Genomic DNA, 23,670 nt, shown 5'->3' with positions numbered 1-23,670 from the left:
GGGCATACAGACTGTAAGGAAGGCATGGTATCAACAGTAAGACAGACACAAGTGACCATAGTTTAAGGGTGTTTATTGAACTTCAAAGAGGGTATGATAAACGCCTATCTAATCCTAAATCTGCGGATGGGAGCAAGCTACAACCATCAAATAACAATAACGGAGTCCTAGTGGTGTCTTGTCAAAATAAAAAGGCCTATACTAAAAAACCTATTGCCAAACCTTACCTCTAAATACAAATAGTGTAGGCAGTAATGTTATGAAGAGAAGAACAAGTTACTTCTTACCTTGTAACGTTCTTTCGACGGGATGTTCCTCCGACGTATTCCTTATCTTAGATATCTCCTTCCAGCTCTGCTGGCCTTGGAAAAATTTTCTCTAGAGGGCGCTGCGCGTCGACGTCCTCCGAGTCGATGTCCCTCGACAGCCGCCGTATCGACGTCGACGGCATCCTGCCTATAAAAGTCACGCGCAGCGTCCGTTGCTCAGTTCCGTTTTGTAGCCCACAATAATTCTTTCTGGACTAGACTAATCACCCTGACGGAGCGTAAGCTGCAACAACAAGGGAAGTAGAACTGCGGGGATGGATGGGAGGGTCGATAAGGAATACGTTGGAGGAACATCCCGTCGAAAGAACGTTACAAGGTAAGAAGTAACTTGTTCTTCGAAGGGATTGTGTCCTCCGACGTATTCCTTATCTTAGATAGGCTCCCATAGCAGTATTCTATCATTGGAGGAGGGAGTACTGACTTCACGCTGTCTTCTATTGATGAATAGAGTGCAGTACAGCCCTTCCAAACCTACTCTCTTGACTGGAGGAGGAATCCAAGTTGTAAAATCGTGTAAAGGTATGGATAGACGACCATGTAGCGGCCTCACAGATGTCTTTAACCGGCACACCTCTTTTGAGGGCCGATGAAGCTGCAATACCTCTGGTCGAATGAGCCCTAAGGTTTTGAGGGGGCTCTTTCCCTGCCAGTTTATAACATTCCAGAATGGCTAGAATGATCCATCTGGAAATGGTCTGCTTAGTTATTGGTAACCCCAGCTTGTGACCTGTGTAACCTACAAACATCTGGTCTGCCTGTCTTATCCTGGCTAGTCTACTGATGTAAAAACTTAAAGCCCTTCTAGGGTCTAGCCTGTGTAACCTCTCTTCCTCTTTCCCCGGATGAGGAGGAGGATAGAAAGATGGTAGGGTAATCTTCTGAGTGATATGGAATTCAGAAACCACCTTTGGGAGGAAATTAGGCTTAACTTGCAGGACAACTTTGTCTTTGTGAAAGATTGTATGAGGGGGTTTACAAGAAAGAGCTTGTAATTCGCTCACCCTTCTAGCAGATGTAAGTGCTATTAATAAAACAGTTTTAAGGGTAAGGAATCTTAACGAACAAGAATGGAGTGGTTCGAAAGGTGTGCCCATCAGGAAAGTTAGGACTAAGTTTAAATCCCACAGGGGAACTTGGAATGGTGTTGGGGGATAAACATTGGTTAACCCCTTTAGAAACTGTATTACAAAGGGTAACTTGAAATAGGATGGTTCTTCCGCAGTGCGCTTAAAGATGGATAGCGCTGCGAGATAGCCCTTAATGGTGCCAACTTGAAGGCCTGAATACGCCAAATATAGTAGGAAGGACAAAACCATTGGTGTACCAAATGAAAAGGGGTCGATATTCCGATCTCTACACCAGCTGCAAAATCTGTTCCAACGGCAGCGGTATAAAGACTTTGTTGCTGGCCTCCTTGCCGAAAGCAACACCTCCATAACATCATCAGGGAGATCCCAATCCTTGTACCTCAGCCTTTCAGAAGCCAAGCATGAAGGTTGAGGGTTTTGATGTCTGGATGGAGAACCTGACCTCCCTTCTGTGAGAGTAGGTTCTCTCCGAGTGGAAGTCGAATTGGAGGGCAGATGGACAAGTCTAGAAGGTCCAGGTACCACGTTCTCCTGGCCCAATCCGGAGCAATTAGGATCATGGTTCTCCGGAATCTTCTCAACCTCCTGATCATTTGAGGAATGACAGGGACCGGTGGGAACGCGTACAGAAGCGGAAATTCCCAGTTCACTATGAACGCGTCTCCCAGAGCTCCTCTCGGGGGAAATTCCCTTGAGCAGAACAGATCGCATTTCCTGTTGAGGCTGGTGGCGAACAGATCCACCTGAGGGGTTCCCCAAAGGGCAAAGATCTCTTGAAGGACTTCCTGAGCTAGCTCCTACTCGTGGGAGACTGTGCTCTGCCTGCTCAGAGCTTCCGCTGTCAAGTTCTTCTCTCCGGCTAGGTGAACTGCTGATAGATTCCTTCTTGGATTGCCCAAAACCAGAGCTGCATCGCCTCATTGCACAGGGGTAGTGATCCTACGCCTCCTCTTTTGTTGAGGTAATGCATGGCCACTGTGTTGTCCGTCATTATCAGGACATTTTTCCCTTGTAAAGCTGGCAGGAACGCCTTCAGCGCAAGTCTGATGGCTCTCAGCTCTAACAGGTTGATATGTAGTCTGGACTCCGATGGAGACCAACGACCGCTGATCGTCAAGTCGTTGGCATGTGCTCCCCACCCCGTGAGTGAGGCGTCCGTGACTACTGTTATCTCCGGGCAGGGTTGCCAAAATTGTTCTCCTTTCAGAATGTTCTCCTGACAGGCCCACCACTGAAGGTCTCGAGCCACCCTGTCGGGAACATGAAGAAGATCTGTCATTCTCCCTGAGAATTGAGACCACTGAGTCCTCAGTGTCCACTGGAGGGCTCTCATTCTCAGGCGAGCCTCTGGCACTAGGAAAATGCAGGATGCCATGAGGCCTAGCAACCTCAAAAAGTCGAAGGCTGGGAGACTTTGGGCATCTTGGAACTTGGTAACCATCTGTAGAATATCTTGAGCCCTCACCTCTGGTGGCGAGGCTTTTCCCAGGGAAGTGTCCAGGATCGCTCCTATGAACTGGAGTCTCTGCGATGGTATCATTTGTGACTTTTTTAAATTGAGGGAGAAGCCCAGTTTGTGAAGGGAGTGGCACACGTGATTTAGCTGGATCTGAGCTTGTTCCGAAGATACAGCTCTGATCAACCTATCGTCCAGGTAGGGGTAGACGTGAATCCCTTCCCTCCTTAGACTTGCCGCCACTACCGACATTAACTTGGTGAAGACCCTCGGGGCGGAGGTCAGCTCCAAATGGCAGCACTCGAAATTGATAATGAGAGTTGCCAATTGCGAACCTCAGGTATTTCCTGTGTTTGAGATGGATAGGCACATGGAAATAAGCGTCCTGAAGGTCCAGAGATACCAACCAGTCCTGGAACTGAAGGGCCTGGAGGATCTGAGAAAGAGTGACCATCTTGAATTTGTCTTTCCTGAGGAATTTGTTCAATTCTCGCAGGTCCAAGATGGGTCTCAGTCCTCCGTCTTTCTTTGGAATGAGAAAGTAAGGGGAGTACCAGCCCTTGTTCCTCTCCGCTACAGGTACCGGTTCTATGGCACCTTTCTCTAGCAGGTCCAAAATTTCCTGCAAGTGGAGCGGATCTGGAGCTTTCTGAGAGCTGATCCCCGGTGGATGACTCTGAGGTATGCGTAGGAAAGGCAGGCAGTAACCTTGGGCAACTGTTTCCAATGCCCAAGCATCTGACGTGATAGCCTGCCATTCCGCCAGATGTTGAGTCAACCTGCCTCCTAGAGGTGTCCTGTGAGGGAAGTCCTCAGAGTGGTTTTGGGGCGGCTGATGCAGATGCTGATGGTAAAGAGGCACCTCCTGTTGCTGCGGCTTTTGAATATCTACCCCGTCCACCTCGGGTAGTTCTTCTTTGTCCCCTTTGAGCTGGTCGTCCTCTCCCTCTTCCGAATGCGGAGTAGAAGCGAAAGGACTTGCCCCTCGCAGAGGTTCCTGTGGGACGAAAAGGTGTCTGACGGATTGCAGCGCCTAGGGATTTTGCTGCTGCTTTTGAAGTTTGCAGTTTCTCTAAACTGTCATCCGCCTTTTTCCCGAACAAAGAAGAGCCATCGAATGGCATGTTCAAGAGCCTGGCTTGCACATCTGGGGCAAAACCAGACTTTCTCAACCAAGCGAATCTCCTGGTTGTTGTACTTGCCGCCATTGCTCTGCTGATACTGTCAGCTGAATCAATGCCCGTCTGGAGGGATTCGCACATAGCGTCTTTACCGTCCTGTATGATATTCAGGAACGCCTCCCTTTCTTCTCCCTCCGGGATGCAGTCAGCCGCTGTAGAAGCACACTCCCAAAGTGTATGGCTGAATCTAGCAAGGGTGCAAGTAGCATTAACAGATTTTAACGCCATGCTACATGCCGAAAAAACTTTCTTTGCCATAGCATCATATTTTTTATCGTCCCTGTCCTGTGGGACGGTAGGATAAGCCGTCTTGACATCAGTAGAAGATGCTGCCTGTACCACCAGACTTTCTGGGGATGGGTGTTTTGACAAAAACTCCGGGTCTGTAGAAGATACCCTGTATTTTGTAGACAGTTTTTTATTTACTGCCGGGACGACATCTGGGGTTTCCCAGTTCGTCATAATCTTCCTCTGAAGAGCTTTATGAAAAGGCACCACAGGATCCTCCTGTGGGCCTTTGTCAAGAATATCCGTGAGGTCATCTTGTTGGAAAGATTGTGAAGGTGCAGACCACCCCATAAACTATGTGATCCTGGCCATTAAGGCTCTATAGGGGTTTCAGCATGCTCCCCGGGTCTGGCCTCGCAAACTCCACCTCAGGGGAAGTGTCTAACCCACTTGCCTCATGTAAGGAATCATGAAGATCCTTTAACCTGCGTTCTTCAGAGGAAAATTCCTCTCTAATTGGGGTTACAGGTCCCTGCAACTCAAATGTGTCTTCCTGTTCAGACAATTCACCCTCTTCCATAATTGAGGACATAGTTCTCAATTGTTCTGAACTCATAAAGGGTGTAAACCCCATTTCCAAGGCAGAGGGTGCCGAACTTGTCATAAACGGCCTCGAAAACGTCGATGTCGTCGACGCCGACGTCGAAGGCTTCGAGCGTGGCGTCGAAAACAAAGGCAGAGGCCTCGATGACCTCGACAGAATTAGGATTCTGCTCGACAATCTCAACGCCATCGTCATCGAGGACCTGGGGATAGTCACTGGTGTGTCGTAACCGTGACTTTTCTTGGCGTCGACGCCGGTGTCGAAGCTGGCGTCGAGTCGACAGACCCGTGTGTCGAAGGTCCCTTCGACAACGGCGTCGAAGACACCGACCTCGGCGTCGACGGAACCTTCGTCGACGGCGTCGACGGAACCTTCGAGGAAGGTTTTGAGGTCACAGTCCTACTCGAGGGTTCGAGACGCGCTCGAGAGGTTTCCTTCGCCGGGTACTGCGACTCGCAGCGTTTTTGACCTTTGGGTCTTTCGACCAGAGCATCGCTCTCGGCAGTCTTCGAGGGGGTCGAGGCCGCTTTCTCGAAGACGCTCATCTTATTTTTGCGGAATTCCTCCCATTCAGCCCGGGAACTATGTTTCGTGGGGCAAGGGATTCTCTTTGGAGAAACAGAGGAAGAGGAAGACGGAGAAGGGGATCTTCGACGTCTCCTCTTCGAGTGCTTTGATCTCGAGGGGTGATGGGACCCACTCCGAGACCTGGAGCGCGAATGGTGACGAGGAGACGAATGTCTCGACTTTGTCGAGGAAGAAGAAGCTTTAAAAGTCTTACCTTTCTCCAGCTTCCCCCTACGCTCCTTCAGGGCCTTAGCTGTCATGGACATACAGTCCTCGCACTCTGAACAATGGTGTTCAGCTCCCAAACACCACAGACAAACTCTGTGAGGGTCAGTCAGCGACATCTTTTTCCCACAATCTCGGCATTTTTTGAAGCCGGATTGAGGAGTTGTCGGTTCCGACGAAGAAGCCATGGAGTACGGTATCGAATAACTCGAGGTAAATAGGATTAACCTGACAAAACTGAGCAACGGTATTCCGAGGCACTGAATAAGCGCGGAAAACCGAACTGAGCAACGGACGCTGCGCACGGCCTTTATAGGCAGGATGACGTCGACGTCGATACGGCGGTTGTCGAGGGACATCGACTTGGAGGACGTCGACGCGCAGCGCCCTCTAGAGAAAAATTTTCCAAGACCAGCAGAGCTGGAAGGAGATATCTAAGATAAGGAATACGTCGGAGGACACAATCCCTTCGAAAGAAGTATTGAAAATGATATGTCGGGATGTTCAGGCAGTTGGCCTCCCTTCCACACATTTTCAACACAGGACAAGACGGTTCACTCGAGCATAGCACACTCTTTCGCTTCTACGGCATGAGGGCACAGTTCAATTACCAGCAGCAGGACCTTCTGTATGCAAGTCTCTTTACTTCTTAAAGTCTCTTGATGCAGAAGGCCTGATGTACCAAAAACAAATGAAAAGTTATTTTCCTCTCACAAGTACTTAATACAGAAGATTCACTCTTCACCCTGGATCCCCCTCAGTCAGGCTGAGATCCCTTTTCTTATAATGTTTGTTACTTTGGATCCCCCTCTTCTGGGCTCAGATCCCTCGTTACAATGTTTGTTACTTTTGATCCTCCTCTTTACGGCTCAGATCCCTTGTTACAATGTTCAGAGAATATTCTCTCTCGAGTGACTCACACTTCACCCCCCCGTGCTCCTCTCAGCCGGGTTCAGATCCTTTTTCTGATACTATAAGTCTCTCTCAGGCGGGTTTGGATCAATTTCTATTCGCATTAACTATCGAAGACTTTCAAATGTGCACAGGATTTAGCTTGACCCGTTGCAGGTCAATTTCAATCTCCCAATTTCTCTACACAATTGCCAACCATTTGGATACCTAACGGAGACCTTCGAATGAGCACCCACGTGGCGCTGGACAACTCTGCTTACTGTATCTTTCTTGGCTTTAAAAGTTCAGTCACTCCTGTTATTCAATTATATTTGCGTTGCTCGTCACATATGATTCACACACTGTTTTCTTTCGATTTCTCCATACAACGTTGCTGCCTGCAACCTTGGTTCTAACACAGGCCGGTCTGGTATCAGTTTCCCTAACTCACCGGCTGCGCTGACTTTACTGGTACTGCTTTGTTGTAGGCGCCAAGGACAGTAACACAGGGGCAAACGCTCCTCCACACCTTGGTTAATGACGTGAAAGAGCCTAGCGTACCTCCGACACACAACCCAGATTTCTTCAGCTTTAATTCCAGGTGTTAGGTTTCTTATTTTCCAATGTTCACGAAAGTAACGGTGTGAAAGGGTCAACAGCACTTCCCTCATTGCAACCAGCTCTGGTCTTGCCATCTTTCTCCTTGTATTAGACTGTCATCTTGGAACTGCTGCTTTCTCGTGTGCTTGCCTTGCTCAGAGTGTACTTTCGTGCTCCGTCTTTTATCCGTGTGGTGAAGTGTGATGTAAATCAGGTGTGTAATGATCAGGAATTGCGTTTACCCTGCCCGACTATTGTATTGGGACATGTCAGGTATACGGCTCTGGTGTTAGTCCGTTTTTCGCTCACGATGGGCTGTCCGTGAGAAAGCGTTTGTGTCAGAAAAGGGGTGGTGGGTTGAGTTCCTAAGTATCCTATCTGGAAAGATGGGGAAAAGGTGTTACCGTCCCTATCCATCCAGTATCCCACTCCCACTCCCCGGAGACCGCCCATCCAGGTGATCCTCCCTCACTGATCCACCCTCAGGAACTGGATCCAAAAGCAATGGCAGTGTACTGGCCACCTGGATGACAGATCCCCGGGGACTAGCGGGTGAGACACCTTCAGGTTTTTCAAAGGGCCCATACAAAAGTGGGACAGAACAACAAACAATATCTATGAAGGCTGGAGAAGCTGTGTTCTGTATCAGAAAGTAACAGATTTAAATGTACACACGTCTGGTGGATCAGGGAGTCAAAGGAGTATGTGTGATTTGTATCCAGGCTGAGGAAGTCAACAAATGTATCAAAGTGTTAGATTCGAGGAATAACAGATCTACCACAGAGCCATGGGACTTTCGAGAGTCCCATTACCACGAGAGGCTGTAGAAAAAAGATACATACAAAAGTAACCCTGGAGGGATTTTTATTACTGGTAAAGACTAAATTGATCCTGGAGGAATTTAGCTAGTAGTAAACGAGTAAGAAAAAACAAGAAGAATTGTCATTTGTTCTCGCGAAACAGGGAAAAAACACAAACTGTATATGAGACTTTTTTTAATTGAATAACTGCACACAAGGACTGGATATCGAATTGGAATATCCTAAATGAACTCTGAGTATGAGATAAGTGCTCCAAAAACCGGGCCAGGCAGAAGCACATGCCATGGTTGTTCTAAAAGCCTCCTTTTCTTTTTAGATAGGTTTTTTTTCTAAAGTGGTAGGGCCAGTTAGGAACTTAGGAATTTGGATTCGGAACTCTTTATTTATATGACGAGCACCCTTAGTTTTCCTTTTAGTAGGCAGAGAATTTTCCTAATAGTGATGTGGCCATTTTAATTTTGAATAAACACGTATATACCATGACCCACATTTGTCCCAGTCCTCCTCCTGGTTTAGTACAGCACATTGAGTGTTTATTTTTCCCCATCATAAATATGTTATGTGGGATTTTAGGAATAAAGTGTATATTTTTTCACTATATCAGTGTGGTGTATTCTTTTGAACTGTTTGCTAGTATTAATTGTACTTCTTTGCCAGCCTTCTGATCTGCTACAGATACCACTGGAGAGTCTGGTCTTTCCTATTCGAACATTAGGTTAGATGATTACACGGACCTCACCAAAGGGTTGTGGAAAAACCTCTCTTAACTGTGCCTATAGCATGGATGTGGCTATGAACTTGCCAGCCCCAAAAAATTGATGCCTGCTTCAGTTCGGAAGCAATGAAATAGGACTGCAGAAGAGCAAATTGTAGGACCTGAATCAGAGTGGCATGTAACGAAGGCAGCATAATGCGCCACACATTTAATTCTCAGGGCCTAAGGTCTTCACCCCCCTCTGCTTCCTGCTGCCATTCCCGACATTATGAAGAACATCCAGTAGGTTAGCAGTCAATGCCTCCTCGCTCCCTGGGCAGAACGATAACTGTGGGGTAGCCCAGTGAATGGCATCACTGCCACCCATGTCCTTCTCCAATGCCCGCTGCTGACACACAGCACCCACCACCCGGGGAGGCTGAGGGGTCTCATCAGTTAAAGCTTCCCTCAGTTCGGGACATATTTGTTCGGACTTTCATCACTCTCCAGATATTCAGTAGCATTACTCCAGGATCTGTCCTGTGTGCAAACTCCTCAGAATGGACAAGGGATAAACGCAACAACTGCAGAGCCTCAAAGAGCCACCATCATGTTTGGCCACAAAGCTGCACTTCTTCTGTTTCCACCTTCTCAATCACTAGCAAGAAGACCTTTCCTCCAAATGGTGGGAATATTGTCTTTGTTAATCCATCAAGGATCCAATTTTGGAGAATATTAAGATGAGAATATTAAGATGAATATCCAAAACTGTGACTCACAGTGAGCCCACTGATATTTTTGCCCCCCCCCCTCATGGTGCGCCAACCTCCATTTCCCAGTATACCCCAGTCAGAGCAGGTTCCAAAGATACCCTGTCACCTGTTTCCCCAAGTGGGTAACCTAGCTCTGTTCCTTGTGTAATACATTGGCTCTCAACAGCTATTTGTTAGGCTAAACATGGCTACAGCCATTTTGTGATCAGGGAAGAAAGGTTTTTTACTCCAGGTCTCCATTACATATTCAACTTGGTTTTAGAAATCCCGGGAGGCTGTGTTTACTGGTAAGCATGGAAACGCATGGGTACCATATGGTCGTAGTGTTACTGAGACGCCAGGTTGGGAGCGCAGGGAGCCATGACAAAATCTGGCTGAATTTATGAATGGATGTCTGGGATTCACATTGTGAGTTTTCAACCGGGAAGAAACTTGAGAACATTTTAATGTGGTGACCACTCCTGATTGGGTGGTCGACAAGAGTTTAAGTGGTGTAGTGTGCATGACTGCACCATGGATGTGGATCCAGCTCCCAAGAACTGAGTATAAATAGGGGTGTTCTTGGTCCCAGACCAGTTGGAAAAACAATGTACCAAAGGAAGGCTCGGGCTATTCCCCTGTACTCTACAATCAAATAGCAAAGTACTACTGTGGCCTGGTTGGTCCTTCTTCCAGGACCTAGAAGCAGCAATATGTCAGTTTGTATGGCATTCCGGAGCGGTGCGACTTAAGTGAACCAAATTATCGCAGCCACAAGGAAAAGGTAGATTTACGACTCCTGACCTTTACCTATATTGGGTGGCAGAACAGGCACAATTTGCAGCCTTTTGAGGCTCTGAGAGCCCTTCCAACCCCCCAACCATATGTCAAACTCTGCTGGTGACAGGGACCTCAAGTCACTAATCTTCCCCGCCCACTTTATAGATAGCTGCGAGTTCGACCCGGCTAGCACAACTGCAATGGCCTGGTGCAAACTATGGCAGGAGATCGGTGTATCTGCCCCATATCATGGGGATCCCCCACTTTGGAACTGTGTACGCTCCTTACCCCGTGCAGACAGCAGCTCCAACCAGGTCTGGGCGGAATTAACAAAATTACTCACCGTAGTGACTACCTTACTCCTAGTTCATAGTCCCCTTTCCTCCATACTTTTGGGACATTCTGTCCTGTGGTCGGGACCGGAGCACTTTTGTAAAAAAGCATCACATTGAAAAATGTGTCCTCCTTTTTTTACGTGGGGTACCGTACGCGGCCGTAACCCTGCCCTCCTTAGCTCTGCCCCACGCATTGCCCTTCAGTCCTTTTCTATCGCCAGGTCTAAGACCATTTAAGCAATAATAGAGGATACTTATTAAAGGGGACGGCAGGCGGGCGTATGGAGGAAAGGGGACTATGGACTAGGAGTAAGGTAGTCACTAGGGTGAGTAACTTTGTTATACTCCTACGTCTCGTCCCCTTTCCTCCATACTTTTGGGAGATTACCAAGCACTCCTCACAGGAAATACGGGAGGATGGAACCTCCTTATTGGAAAAGGTTTTAAGAACAGCCTGGTCGATTTGAGCATCGGCTCTTGAGGCCAAGTCAAAGCAGTAATGCTTACCAAAAGCTGGTGGGAAAGCCCAGGTAGCTGCTTTGGCCACAGTTCAATGCGCTTACAGAGTGACCAATAGATAGGAGGCAATGAGGGGAAAGCATAAGCTTTCATGTTGACCAACAAGCTGCAAAGAGGACCACCTCTGACGTGCCCCATTGCTGTTCATCTCACACTCGTAACCGATGCTGACTGGCGACTGAATTAATCTGCGGACACATTGAGGTGACCTGGGATGCGTGGAGCCTGGAACCAAACAATATACTGGATGGCCCAGCCCAAATTTGTATGACAAGATCCACAAGGAGAGGAGAGTCTGTGTCGCCCTGCTTGTTGATGTAAAACCTCGCTTTTAAGGGGGGTATTCAAAAAGACTGCCGTGGGCCGCAGAGGTTGGGCCGCCATTATCCCACACCAGGGGCAAACTGCGTCACAGGAGCAAGTGAAGCAATAGTCTCCCCAGGGGAATCAGTGGCCTTGCGTGCTACCCTAGCCTTGAAACAAGGAACATCGCAGAGCCGGTACTGGCAGAACTAGGGTGTTTAGTCGACAAGTCAGGGGCTTCCCCAGATTTAACCTCTAATGGAGGATCCTCGGCAGAGCCGGTACTGGAAGGTCTTTATTACGTGACCGCCTTCCTTCGCCCCATCAACAGAACTGGTACCACCACGGCCAGGTGCATGCGCAGGAAAGTTTAGGGATATACCTTACAGCCAGGACCCTTGATGAGGGACTCTCAATTCTGTTGGTGACCGATTTAGCCCCAAGCAGGGGACCTCAGGTTTAACCCTGATCTTATAGCCACCTTGAGAGGGGCCTCGAGCTAAGACTCGGTACAGTTAGCTCCAGATGGAGAAGCCTCAGGGCAAACCTTGGTATCCAAAGCCACAGCAGACCTGGGGTAAGCCTTAGCCCCAAATGGGAACCTTGGAAGAAGATCCGGCATTGGGAGACTGCTGCAGGGCCTCTCAGAGGAGCTTCCGATGCGTCTCGCTGAGCCGAGACCAAAAAGAGTACCTGAATCTGAAGTTTTCTGCTCGCACGGAGAACGGCACTTATTTCATATGCGGGCTCCAGAGAACCGCAGATATTCGATATGCGGGCTCCAAGTCAGAGTGTGCATTTACGCATCCCGGAAGACCACCACACTGAGCCAATCGCCCTTCCGAAGAGAGGACTTTATTGGGCAGAGCGTGAACAACTTGAATTTCTCTCGGAAAAACCGAAAATAGTGCACAGGCCAGCTTGGCTGAGCAATGTGAAGGGACCGCAGTATTGCTCCATGAGGGGAACAGGTTCCACCGCTCTGAGGGATAGAAGTTTCTGTACCTCTGCTCGGAGGGAGGGCTCCCGATCTGTCGGAAGAGAGGCTTGAAGGGCGGGGTAGGAGGAAAGGGCAAGCGAAAAACTGCCTAAACAATGGACAAACCCCACCAGCCTTTGGTGATGGTTTGCCACGCCTCTAGATGTGACGAGATTCGTCCTCCCACCGTAGTGTAGTGTGACCGACCAAAAATATCATTTGGTGATTTATCAGCTGAGAGATTACCGGTCCCTGTAGAGGAAGCTGATGGTCGAAAGAAAAACCAACCACCTTGCCGCTGCCACTTAAGGCGGGGCTACCAACAGGAGTTTCAGATCGGCACGCCCGCGCCCCTAAAACCCCCTGATCCCAGAGAGTCTGGGACCCTGACCTCTGTGTACAAAGGGCCTTAGCTGAAGCTGTTGCCAGGGCCGACATACGGGTCTTTGTTGTCCAGATAGCGTGGAAAAAACTGCTCAGCAGCAAAAGGAACGCTCCCAGCTCCAGTTGTCATGGAAGTTGGTGTGAGGGAGGTATCAAAAATGGCTGCCGTGGACCAAGGAGGCTGGGCCGTCATTTAGTCAACACCTGAAGAGAACTGCGTCATAAGAGAAAATGAGGCAACTGTCCCCTCAGGGGAGTCAGGGGACTTAAACACAGCCTTGAAACAAGGATCCTCAGCTGAGCCGGTGCTGGCAGATCTAGGATGTTTAGTGGACATCCTAGGAACTGACCCAGAATCCGCCTCCAATGGAGGAACCTCGGCGGAGCCGGTACTGGAAGGGCTGTTGCTGATCACCTTCTTTGCCCACTCGACAGAATCGGTACCACCACAGCCCTGAGCATGGGACAGTTGAGGAATGCACCCTACCGACAGGACCCTTAGAGGATCCCTCAACTCCGTCGGTACTGTATTTAGAGGAACCTTGGGTTTTAACCCGGGACATATAGCTCACTAAAGAGGAGCCTCGAGCCGTGGCACGGTGTGACAAGAACCAGAAACGGAGACCTCTGGGCGTACCCCGGTATCAGTGTGGGAAAATCCAGAAATGGAGACCTCAGGGCTAACCCCGGTATCCAGAGCCAAAGACGAACTGAGCTGAACCTTAGCACTCAAACAGTGAACCTCGGAACCACTTCTGGTTTTGGCAGGTCCACTGAGGGACCCCCAGAGAACACTCTGGTGCGCCTATTAGGCCCTTGAGGCACTTCAGGGGATTCCCTGGTAGCAGAACTACACAAGCCCCTCCCGGACAAGGAATGCTCTCACTGAGCGGGGCTGCTCATCGCCGTCCTCATCCGCTTAAGGCTCATCCCAGCGAGGTGGGAAAAGAAGACTGGTCCTCCACGCCTACTGCCTCAGGTTTTAAAAGAAAACCTGAATCGGAGCAGGCGGGTGGAACAGGAGTGAAAAAACGCTTGAAATACATCCTCATAGGGTCAGAATGCATGAGGATCTGAAACTTCCCAAAAACTCATCCTCAGTCTAGGTGGTTGCCAGGAAGGTCCACCACCGGCCGGGTCCACATAAATCAGTGGAGCAAAAAGCAGGAGGGAATGAGACAGTATGAGGCAGCGGGGCCCATGCACGCCGGTCAAAGAAGGGCAGAACGGGTTACTATTGCCAAAATGAATGCTCCCAGCACCAGACGTTGCATATGTAGGTGTAAGGGAGGTATCCAAAATGGCCGCCGTAGGCCACGCAGGTTGGGCTGCCATTTTGTCACCACCTGAAGAGAACTGCATCACATGCCTTACAAGGATCCTCGGCAGAGCCAGTACTGGGTGGTCTCGGATGTTTAGTCGCCATCTTCGAACCACTCTCAAAATTAGCCTCCAACGGAGGAACCTCGGACAAACCGGTACCAGAGGGAACGCGGTCCGTGACCCCCCTCTTTCCTCGACAGAACCGGTACCACCACGACCCTGAGCATATGACGGTTGAGGACAAAACCTCACCAACACGACCCTCAGAGAAGGCCTCTCGGATTTGTCAATATAGACTTTAGCCTCCACAAGAGGGACCTCAGGTTTCAACCTGGTACGTAAAGCTCCCTTAAAAGGGCCTCGAGTCGGGACTCAGTACAGACTTTAGCCTCCACAAGAGGAACATCAGGTTTCAACCTGGTACGTAAAGCTCCCTTAAAAGGGCCTCGAGTCGGGACTCAGTACAGACTTTAGCCTCCACAAGAGGAACCTTAGGTTTCAACCTGTTTATAGCGGGGAAAGCTCCAGAAACGGAGCCTCAGGATGAACCCTGGTATCCCAGCACCCAGCCGACTGGGCTTAACTTTAGCACTGTGATGGTGAACTTCGGAACAATGTCTGCTACTGGCAGGTCCATCAGAACCCTCGGAGGAATCTCCTGTACGCGTGTTAGGCCCTTGGGGCACCTCAGGGGAAACCTTGGTTACAGAGCTATGAGAAAGGCCCTTAAAGTACTCCCTCATTGGGTCAGAGTGCATAAGTCTCTGAAACCTCCCAAGAAAGGCATCCTCTGATGAAGAGGCTGCCAGGAAGCGAGACCAAATGAGGAATGAGGTAGTGGCATCCGATTGCGCCAGTCGTAGGAAGGGCGGAACGGATTCACACTGTCGCGTGGAAAAGGTTGTCCACCGAAAAGAAGATTCCCAGCATCCACTGTCGATAGCGTGGGTGTGAGGGAAGAATCCAAAATGGCCACCGTAGACCACGCGGCAAGGGCCGCCATTTTGTGAACATCTGAGGAGAACTGCGTCACATGTGTAGATGAGGCAGTTGACTCCATAGACTGGTCAGGGGACTTGACTGAAATTTTACCCTTGACACAAGGATCCTCGGCAGAGACGGTACTATGGGGCCTTGGATGTTTACTGGACATCCTGTCCCTTGAATTAGCCTCCAAAGAAAGAACCTCGGCAATGCCATTTACAGAGGAGTTACAGTCGACAACCTCTCTCTGTGCCCCCTCAACAGAACCGGTGACTCCGCGAGGGAAAGTTGAGGAATCCACCTCCCAGACAAGGTCTTAACAGGCCTCTCAGTTCTGTTGGTACACACCTTAGCCTCGTTAAGAGGAACCTCGGAACAGAGTCTGGTCTTAATAGCTCCCCCGACAGTGGCCTCGAACCATGGTTTGGTACAGAAAGCCTCAATGGAGGCCTCAGGGCGCACCCCGGTGTCTGTGTGGGAAGCTCCTGACAAGGAGACCTCAGAGCAAACTCCAGGATCGAAAGGAAGTCGCAGTAGAAACACGCGTCCCAATGATCTGGTCCCAGCCACTCAAAACAGAGAGATTGAGGATCCTCCCTAGCAAAGCAACGTTCGCAAGAGGAACAAGTAGCAAATCCCAAACGATCCGGCATAGACGGAGGACTACGCGACTGCAGAACCGGAGCAGGAGAGAAAGACAACGGGAAGGAAAAAAGGTCTTCCCGGTGATGTAACTGCATCCAGCCCCGACCACGCGGAGAAAAGGACTGAAAGGTGATGCGCAGGGCGGAGATAAGGAGGGTGGGGTTACGGCTGCATGTGGTACCTTGCGTAAAAAGTGAAGGACATATTTTTCAATTTGATACTTTTTTACAAAAGTGCTCTGGTCCCGTCCCACAGGACGGAATGTCCCAAAGTATAGAGGAAAGGGGACGGGACGTAGGAGTAATGGGTTTCACACACTTGGGGCCACGTACCCAGAGGGTAACTTTATCTCCTCCAGCGACATCCCTTTGCTCGTACAATGCGACACCTCACTGTAGCTACAGCATGCAGGCCTACTAAGGGCATGCAAGAAGCAGTGGGGATTAAGGGGTTCCCGGTGGAGTCAGAGAACGACACGATCCTCGGGTACAACTTAACTGGTAAAAACCACGGCATGGTGTCTTCTCTATACTGTATGATCCAGAACCGTTTGGCAACGTCTCAGACCAATGCTCGCTCTAAATGGGCTGGTGAGCTACCAATAGATATCAGCGACAACCACTGGGCAGTTATGTGCACATAGACACATAAGGTGTCATACAACTCTAGATTTCAGCTGATACAATTAAAAGTTTTACACCGCTATCATTATGTACATGCTAGGCTATGGTTATTTTCCGGGGAGGGATCGGGTGCATATCACTGGTGCAACAGTACCAACGCCAAATACCATCACATGATTTGGGACTGCCCGATGCTTGCACCATTTTGGAGGGATGTGTGTGGGATGTTATTGGAAAAAACGGACAGGAATGTTATCCTTTCACCTATGCACTGTTTATTTCATGTTTTTGAGCCCACCCTGGGATGCATGAGTATGTTTGTAAGTCTATATCTCCTCCTGGGTCTCATTAAGACCGTACCAACACCGTTTTCTGGACCGGCTAACTCAGAGTTATGTGGCCGTTTGGTGTTACACCCGCCAGGTCTGACCTGGTCGGGCATAATGCCACCGGCCGCACACGGATGTGGAAACACCGGTCCCATTACTGCATGGTGCCAGACTCCACGGGAATGGGGAGTAACGGAATGCCGGCTCCGGAATTACCAGACCACCAGGGCTGTAATGCGCCGGTAAGTCCGGCTAGTCCGGAGCCGGTAAATCCATACGGGTCTGGCAGCAGCCTGCCGGTTTTACCGGCACGGCTACTGCCGGACTTGTAATGAGCCCCACTGTATTTTATTGCGGTGCAGGAGTGTGAGAATCCTCACTACAGATCACTGGCTCAGAGATATGGCCCACCGATATCTTCTGCGTACATCCCCTCAGACAAATGCTCCGATGGACTCATTACTGGTCCCCCCCTTAAATTCTTGCTGGGGGTGTACCTGTTCTATTTCTGGATACGGTGGCCCTCTCATGTTTTTTGTACAGTACCTTTCTGTAAGGCTACATACCATGCCCCTGGTCCTCTCGTCTGTCCGCCCAGCCCGTTATACCTCATGTCATAATGTTATGTACTGTAAAAGGCCAAGTGTGCCAATAAAGAGTTTAACAAAGAAATAGGAAAGTACTGCAGGAACAATCCCGTTCAAGAGCTCACTTGAGAACTATTGAAAAACCACACATTTCTTACGTTCTCTTGTGCCTGGAACCCCAACACTCCTGCAATATAAAGCTGGTGTTCCAGAATCATGTTAACTCTTTCTGAATCATTGAGCATTCAACTGCATGACTTTATGTGCTGAGGTTGCAATTTCGGCTGCTGAAGCAGCTGAACTGATCGTCACCAGAAACAAGTTCTTATTTTCTGGCCCCAGCGGAGGCATATCCAGGATTGTCTAACAAGTGGAGCCTGAAGCTAATGTTGTTTGGCCCACCGCAGTGACATTAACATATTTAAATGCCCACACAGTGCTACTGAGTGGGCATTTAGGGATTTTGGCTGGGCCTTTCCTGCTCAGGCCCTACCCTTTCTATGTCTCTGGGCCCCAGCAATGTTGTTCAAGGTCCTTGTGATTTCCTACTCGGATAGGTGCCGCCGCCTGCAAAACGTGCCATTTCACATCTGTACCGTGACTTTGAAAGCTGTGTTTCATTCCAACTGGAGGCTTTCCACTTGTTTTTGGCACACTGAAGAACACTGTGCCCGTTGTATAACAAAAACGAATGCCTAGTACAACTGCAAATTGTGCTAACTTAACTCATCTGAGTGCCAGTTCCTATTAACAATAACAGCAAGCTTTCTTTTTGGTTTCTCCCACTGGATAACATTGGGTTTTACTGCAGTTCAAAAAACTGTTTCCTAAACATTTTGCGTCCCCTGTAGAAGTCGCTGCACTAAAAGACTATTCTAAAAGGCTACTCACCTGTAGCATACTGGATTTCAATTTTGCTAAAGATATTTAGGGGCACATTTTGACATGTATACTTTGTGGACCTTCCCCTATTGTGTATTTGGGCAGGTTACCTATTAAACATCCCGCTCCCCTCTTGAGAGTAAAGCCTTGATTGTTCTGCTACATCTATCAGGCATGGCATATGGCATATGAGGGGAAGCCCTGCAATCTAGCAGTGCACTGATCTTCCTGTACCCTAAAAATGTAGTCTAACCAGAACCGCTGATTAACAGAATGGTTATCTGTTTTGGACTCACTAGTGAATAATGTTTCCCACCATCAACAGCAGGAGAACATTTTAAGCATGTGAATCTGTGTATCCCCATATTGCAAAATAGAATGTTACAAGTTCACATGCATTTAATATCTCTGGACGGGTAGGCATAACTTTAAACTTCCCAAGCATGGGTCCCTTGGAACATTCATTAGCTTACAATTTGAATTATAAGCTTATGAATTTGTCAAAGGTCTTATGCTTGACAATGAAAAAGGGGTATGCTTCTCAGATCGGCAAACTTTCAACATTACCTGCCATTGGGCAGGACAAGGGAGAAATACTGAAAACTCCCTATTCAGAGGAAACCTCCATGTGGAGATTTTGATGTTCCAATCAACATAAAGATGTCTGGCTCAATTTGGTTCAAGCAGTAGATGCATTGCGACTTTTGATCACAATAGGAATAACATTTTGCATCCAACAGTTACTCTCAGCGTGCAGGCAATAGGCATTCCTAACTTCCCCACCTCCATAGTACTACAGTGTGTGACAAACGCTCACCTCCAACAGCAGTAGCGTCTCTTGTTCAGACCAATCCCGTGTTGCACTGGCTGCGGCTTTACTCTATGGAGAGAGATGGAGAAGTAGTTGGTTATGTCCAGACAGTATCAAGTTATTAGGAAATGGTGGGGAAAACCAAAGCGGGTAAAACTGTCAGGGGTTTGGGCAAAGACCTCTTACCTTGGAAGGAATGTTTTTCTTGCTGTACATGTCTGTTCTCAGTCCAAAATTTTGCAGGTCAGTGGGTTTTTCCTTGCCCTTCTCTGGGAAGTTGAGCATTTGTTGGGCCGCAGTTGTCTGCTGAAATTTATATATAATATCAAAATGAGAGGCCTGGTATCCAGCCCTGACTTCCCAGGAACCATAAAGTAAACCAAAACGAAAATGCTGCAGACAGGAAAGTAATTCCCTCAGGGACCTCCAAACATTTCATATGGAATTAATCATGAAAATCATTTCCTTTATCAATTAATTCCTTGGGGCAAACACAAACTAATCTTACTAACATACCTTGATTCATATACAAAATCCTTAAAAACCACATTAAAAGGATGAACGTGATTATTTCGATGCCGATAATTTTAAAGCTGAATATTTCGTAGCCGAAAATGTTTAATTCAACATTTTCGACAAGGCAATAATCACGAACATCACCCCTGCATGCTATCCCCCCTCCCTCCACCCAACTTACCTTATTGTCCTTCTCCACAGCACTCACCCTGTGATGCGAGTTCTGCCTCCCCATTGAGAGGCGGAACTTCCACCACAGGAGGGTTTTCTTTTTTAAACTTTCTTTGTCCCCCGGTTTCTTTTTGATGGAAGCGGGGACACCCCCGCAGCACCCTGCTCCCCTTGATCGACATTATGGGACTTTGGTTATTTTTCCAATGCCAAATTCGACATTTTTGTCTGTTAGTTTAAAAAAATGTATTATACGGAAACCCATTAAACCACTACATACATGGGAATGATCTAGAAACCGCTCAAAGAAATCTTGTTAGCACAATTATAGCTTCATCACATAAATAGCACAAATGATCGACTTGCTCTCTTTAACAAGCACAAATTATGTATTCACAGTATGATTTCTGTTTCACGTGGACACAATGTGTTTCAGCCTTTTTGAGCTAGCTCAACAACTGATTGCTTCAATATGTCGTCCTTCATAAGGACAGAATTGATCATTCAACGTTTAGCGTTGCACAGATGTGTTCTCAAGATACATTATTTCCATTATTCCACCCTTGGCGGCTGCCATTAGACATTCATCCACCACTCTGGTGGTCACCTGCATGTAATTAAGGTCTACACTACTTAATGGGTGAGAGCGTAACATTGACTTGAGTGCTGTACATTCAGCGCACATTTTTGCTGTTCCTGACTTCATTCACAAGTCCACTATTTATTAGGTGCAAGTGTAATGTTTATTCACATTCAGTATATTCAAAACACATTTTTGCTGGTCCTGGCTGAAGTCAACTACTTTGCACTGGACAAGGTATCGCTGATGTGGTTAAGCTCGGCGCTTAAGCTGGATGGAACAGCGAAAATTTGACTTGGATGTCCTCTCCTTCAAAGCCCTCAGTATTACGTTTTGGCATGACCCTGAAACAGCAATGGCGTGATCAGTACTGAGGCACCACAGGCAAATATTATGGGGGTAGGTCAATGACATTTTTGTGTTGCAATCGTAACATTTTTTGAATCCGTAGGGTTTCAGAGTCGACATGATCATCAAAAAGTGTAATTCTTTAGAATGTGTCAGAAATAAATCTTCAGAGGCGTTGAAGGATATTTCCCACTTAGAGTGCTGAGAATGAAGAACAAGGGAACTGAGGTCAAGCATGTGGGGCAAGCTTTTTGTACCGATGCCGAAGTCACGTCTGGATCCACAATACCAAAGCTGCACAATGCCCCCAACTGCCAAAGGTTTCCAACATCTGTTGGTGCAGGGAGAATATATCTACGAAGAGGGATTTGTGATAGGACACAATCCATTAGAAAAACATGCTTGCCCTCTCTGCTGAGGCGACACTATACCACAGCCAGCAGCTTTATGAAGACTCCGGGCTCCAAAGAGACGACGAATAGCAGGAGCTTGAATTGGTAATGACAATTCCCCGCCTTGAATCTCAAACACTTCCTGCGAATGGGCACATGGAAGTATGCTCTCTGGAGATCCAGTAACCCATCCAATTCCGTAGGTCTAGGGCAAGAAGAATGTGGGCTAGGATAACCATCTTGAACTTGTCCTTGTGTAAGTACTAGTTCAAAAGCCCCTCATCCTCCTTTGGCACCAGAAAATGGGTAATATAGCACCTCTTGCCTTGTTCCGAGAAGGGCACTGGGTCTATGGCCGCCGCATTGCAAATCCTGATGAACCTCTGTTAGGGAGAATTATCATAAATGGCTGATTTCCCTTACCTAATGAGTCCCTCAGCAGATTTGCTGGATTTCTAGGGTTTATTTTTTTCACCTGGTAAGAGTGTGCACATTTTTGCCACTCTTAAATGTGTTTTGCCGTGTGTGTTTTCACTTTTGGTGTGTTCTTGGGCAATGGAGCCTCACCTACACCATGGCCTCATATTTTTCATGTGTGTTACACAGCACCTTCAGTGCAGTAACACAGGGTTGTCTTTGAGACTTCCCCCGGACTCCATTTTCTGGGGCTGACTACTGTCCCACAGAAAAGGTAGAGTTGCCATTAACTTTATTTTAGTCACTTTAAACCACAGACCCAGTACACCCCATCTTACATGGAGTATTGGAAAGGGTTAATTCTTATCCCTTTTTGTCTGTGTCTCTTGGAGCATTGTTTCGCTCCCTTTGCATCAAGACTTGGCTGGTGGCAGTGGTAACTACCCTAACTTTTCTACTGCGGTTATCTTATATAACCATGGTATTATTTTAGGCTATTATATTAGCCTCGAACAGAAACCCGCTTGACCAAATACATTTTATTTTGGCTCCGGCTGGGTTTATTCGCCATTTATTTTTGTTGAAGTCTTTCTCGTGTTTTACTTTGCGCGCCAAACCGGGGATGATTCCTTTGTTTGCCGTCTTTTCGCAGGCTTCTGCACAGAAGCCCCCCTTAAGGCGCCTGAAAGTCTAGGTAGGGAGGATGTGAGGGAGGGATCTTCGGACCCCTGCCATGGGTTCCCTTGGAATCCCAAGACACACTCCTTTTTGAATGGCTGAGGGGACTGTCCTTTCCAGGACAGCCACCCTGTTGTGTGATTGACAGCCAGGCTGTATGAATGGGGGAAAACTGCATAAAAAGCAGGTCTCTGGGACTGGAAAGGCAGAGTCGCCACTGGAACGAAAGAACCAACGAGGAGCTGATGGAAGAGGACCCCTAGAACGACTGAACTGCCCGGTGAAGCCCTGCTGCAGGTCCGAATCTTTAGAATCCGACGACAGAGAAGATCCTTCAGAAAACTTCTTCCCTTGAGCTGGTGGGACCAACCAGTTCGCCCAAACTGCAAGCCAGGACCCATCCTCTGGTCGAATTCACTGGACAGAGCTACAGTTGGCCGGATAGCCTGGAAGGTCGGACCCTGCTTGGGTTTTAAAGAGCGCACCTTTTATTTGTTGCTTTGCTCTGCTGCTGGTTGCTTCCCTGGGTAGTGCAGGACCCTCCAGTCTTCCTACTTCATGTCAGTCCGACAGTCGCTTCATATTCCTAAACATCTCCCTTCTTGAGCTCCCCGGTCGAGAAGTTTATCTCTCCAACTAGGGTAAGCAAAACTATACACATATAACTCAGGAGTCAGAGGAGGCTTTATACTCTTTGATACCAAAAAGTGAATATATCTTCACAGCTTCTCCTGTATCAATCCAATTCTGTAATAACCTGCTTAATTTTAGATGGCTCCAACTCAAAGAGCTCCACAAGCAAATTCCTATTAATCAACAACCAACCAGAGTAACAACTACGTGTCATTTAACATTAGTTCAAGCAATTTTGACAGCAGTGATATCATCTGATTTTTTCGATAAAAATATAATGCACTCCATTTCAGCCAGGATACTATTGATGGTAAACCTAATTCAAGTTGGACCACTGATACAGGTACACAGTTTGGGAGTCCCAAAACGTTCCACCAAATGAGCCAGTTCCTCTCCTCCTTCATTACATACACACTCATTTCAGTAGCATGCATTCATCCTGGGATCACTTTGGCCTCATGGTAAGTAATAGCAGGCAGCATAGAGAACTTTCCTTGTTTGTAAACAATTCTCTTCAACTGTGCTTCATATGTCCTGATTTTCTTCTTCATGGACTCAAAGTGTTCTTTCATCCTCTGATTATTATAAATCATGTAACCCAGATAGACATACTGAGTAACCTCTTCAAGAATTTCCCCCTTGATTTCCCACAGGTAATTGTAGACCCTTCTGTTACCAGTTACCAACACCTTTGTTTTCTGAATTTAAATTTCCAAATTATACTCCTCCATAAACTGGCCCAAAGCTTACAATGAGTGCTGCCGACCAATAGCCGTTTGGTCTAAAATAACCAAATCATCTGCATATGCCAAATTAATGGAGTTTCATAGACCCCCAACTCAGGTGGCAAGGCATTTGCCACAGTTAGCCAATGCTGCAAGTCTGAGATGTAAAGACTGAATAAGGACGGGGCAGGGACACAGTCTTGGCAAACGCCCTGTAGCGTTGTTACTGGATTAGACAGGCTACCCTCTCTATGAAAACAAACTCTGTCAAAATTGTCATGGAGAGCCAT

At 47.8% G+C, this 23,670-nt stretch overlaps 1 protein-coding gene across 2 annotated transcripts in view; it reads right to left on the bottom strand.

Annotated features, from left to right (window-relative positions):
- Window positions 1–23,670, bottom strand: part of SMARCC2 (SWI/SNF related BAF chromatin remodeling complex subunit C2) — a 2,756,167-nt gene that overhangs the window by 747,157 nt on the left and 1,985,340 nt on the right. The window contains exons 18-19 of one of the 2 annotated variants that reach the window (XM_069653753.1): window positions 19,107–19,226; window positions 18,927–18,989 (exon numbers count right to left, since the gene is read on the bottom strand). In XM_069653753.1, the coding sequence (XP_069509854.1) occupies window positions 18,927–18,989; window positions 19,107–19,226 (183 nt within the window). The remainder of the gene's footprint in view (window positions 1–18,926; window positions 18,990–19,106; window positions 19,227–23,670) is intronic. The other variant, XM_069653754.1, reaches the window with a different exon arrangement.

Source organism: Ambystoma mexicanum, chromosome 3q, assembly GCF_040938575.1.
Source record: "Ambystoma mexicanum isolate Mex_15411 chromosome 3q, UKY_AmexF1_1, whole genome shotgun sequence".
Lineage (NCBI taxonomy): Eukaryota > Metazoa > Chordata > Amphibia > Caudata > Ambystomatidae > Ambystoma > Ambystoma mexicanum.
This window is presented reverse-complemented; position numbering and strand designations above follow the sequence as displayed.